This window comes from Crinia signifera, chromosome 8, assembly GCF_055691185.1.
Source record: "Crinia signifera chromosome 8, ASM5569118v1, whole genome shotgun sequence".
NCBI lineage: Eukaryota > Metazoa > Chordata > Amphibia > Anura > Myobatrachidae > Crinia > Crinia signifera.
In genome coordinates, this window is record NC_139224.1 from 14,630,947 (window position 1) to 14,632,785 (window position 1,839).

At 39.8% G+C, this 1,839-nt stretch overlaps 1 protein-coding gene across 1 annotated transcript; it reads right to left on the reverse strand.

The window, feature by feature from the left end:
- Positions 1–271: 271 nt before the first annotated feature.
- On the reverse strand, positions 272–1,213 carry LOC146027190 (olfactory receptor 5V1-like). The gene has a single exon (XM_083158148.1). It carries the CDS (start codon positions 1,211–1,213, stop codon positions 272–274), a length of 942 nt encoding a protein of 313 aa, XP_083014274.1.
- Between the last annotated feature and the right edge of the window lie 626 nt (positions 1,214–1,839).

Consider the following 1,839-nt stretch of genomic DNA (forward strand, 5'->3'; position numbering starts at 1 on the left):
AGCTCCACTGGGACAGGGACTGATGTGAATGTTCAAATTATCTTTGTAAAGCGCTGCAGAATATGTGGGCACTATATAAATAACTGGTAATAAATAATAAATAAATTATTGTTATTATTATTATAATGTCAGAATTTCATATTCTCCTGTCAGGTGTTTCCATTCAGTGATCTTATTATACACACAAACAGAAAAGAAAACTATAATTACAATGTATCTGTTGTCTTCGGTGTATAATTTACTTACAAGAAAATTAAGCTGGATGAACTATTTAACAGTGTAAGTATCTCTTCAAAAGGTTATTGAAGGATCTCAGGACCTGTTTGTTCCTCAGAGTATAAACTAGAGGGTTTAGCATCGGAACTCCGGCTGTGTACAGCAAGGAGAGAAGTTTCTCCTCTTTTGGAGAGTCCTGTGACTCTGGGACTGTATAAAAACTGAGCGATGTCCCATAAAATAATATGACAACGGTGAGATGGGAGGAGCAGCTGGAGAACGCCTTTCCTCTGCCCGCAGAGCTACGGATCTTAATAACAGTAGAAATGATACATGTATAAGAGGCTAATATCAGCACAAAGGGGGTAAGCCCCAAAACTACACATTCCACATATATCAGCATCTCCAACCCTGTGATATCACCACTAGAGAGCGCTATCATGGTTTTTAGATCACAGTAGAAATGAAAAATGTCTTGGGAGTTGCAGAATGATGACATAGAAACCAGCACAGCATATATTATAGCATTAAAAAAGCCAACAAGCCAGGAGACAGAAAATAGCATAATACACAAGCTTTTGTTCATGATAATTGTGTAACGCAGAGGGATGCAGATGGCGACATAGCGGTCATAGGCCATAGAACTTAAGAGTAAAAACTCTGCCCCAACACAAAACGTAGAGAGGAACATCTGTGTGATGCATCCTAGGAAGTCAATTCTGGTGTCACCTGTTACCAGGATTGAGAGAAATTTGGGGAGGACGCTGGAGACGTAGATGATGTCCAGCAGTGAGAGGTTACACAGGAAATAGTACATAGGGGTGTGGAGCTGTGGGGTCAGACATATAAGACCGGTGATAATCAGGTTCCCCAGCAATGTCAGTAAATACATCACCAGGATCCCAATGAAGAGCAGAAGCTGTAGGTCTGCAGAGATGGAGAACGCCAGGAGGTGAAAGTCTCCCTGTCCTGTGCAGTTTATGAGATATTCCATCATTGTTGGTGCAGGATCAGCCGCAGCAGAAGCATCACAGAGTCACCTGATGGGGTCAGGAAGGGGAGAAGGTCATTCAGTGCTAAAATCAAGTTTGCAAGATATATATTGTAAAAAAGTACATTTGTACATCGTAAGCACAAAAAAAAACTTAATTAGAAATCACAATTTGAAAATCAAGCACAAAAAATAGTTTTGAAAAAACAAGATAAATGCTAAATCAATCAATCAATCAATCAATCAATCACATGAACATAGATTACTTAGTCTGCAATGGAAGTGCATTAAGTAAACGAAGAGGGAAAAAGTAGGTAGTGGTAAACAGGTACGTCCTAAATAAATACCATTCAATAAAACAAATGAGAATACAAACAATGCAATAAGGAAGTGTGGGAAGTTAAGAAGTAAGTTATGCAATCTGCCTTAGAAGGAACCGTTTGCTGTGTTCAAAGACCAGTAGCACACACAGGAGGGGAATACCCAGAGACCCCCTTGATGGAGGAGAGAGCAAGCATGATATTACAAAGCCCCACCCCTTTACAGCAATTTTCTATGATTAACAGGTCTATGGGGAGGGGGTGGAGCCAATATGAATATCTTCTATTAGAGTCATGTCATTTTTAGCCCCA

Coding starts and splice junctions, on each gene's coding strand:
- LOC146027190 (XM_083158148.1), bottom strand. CDS start 1,213: ATGATGGAATATCTCATAAACTGCACAGGACAGGGAGACTTTCACCTC.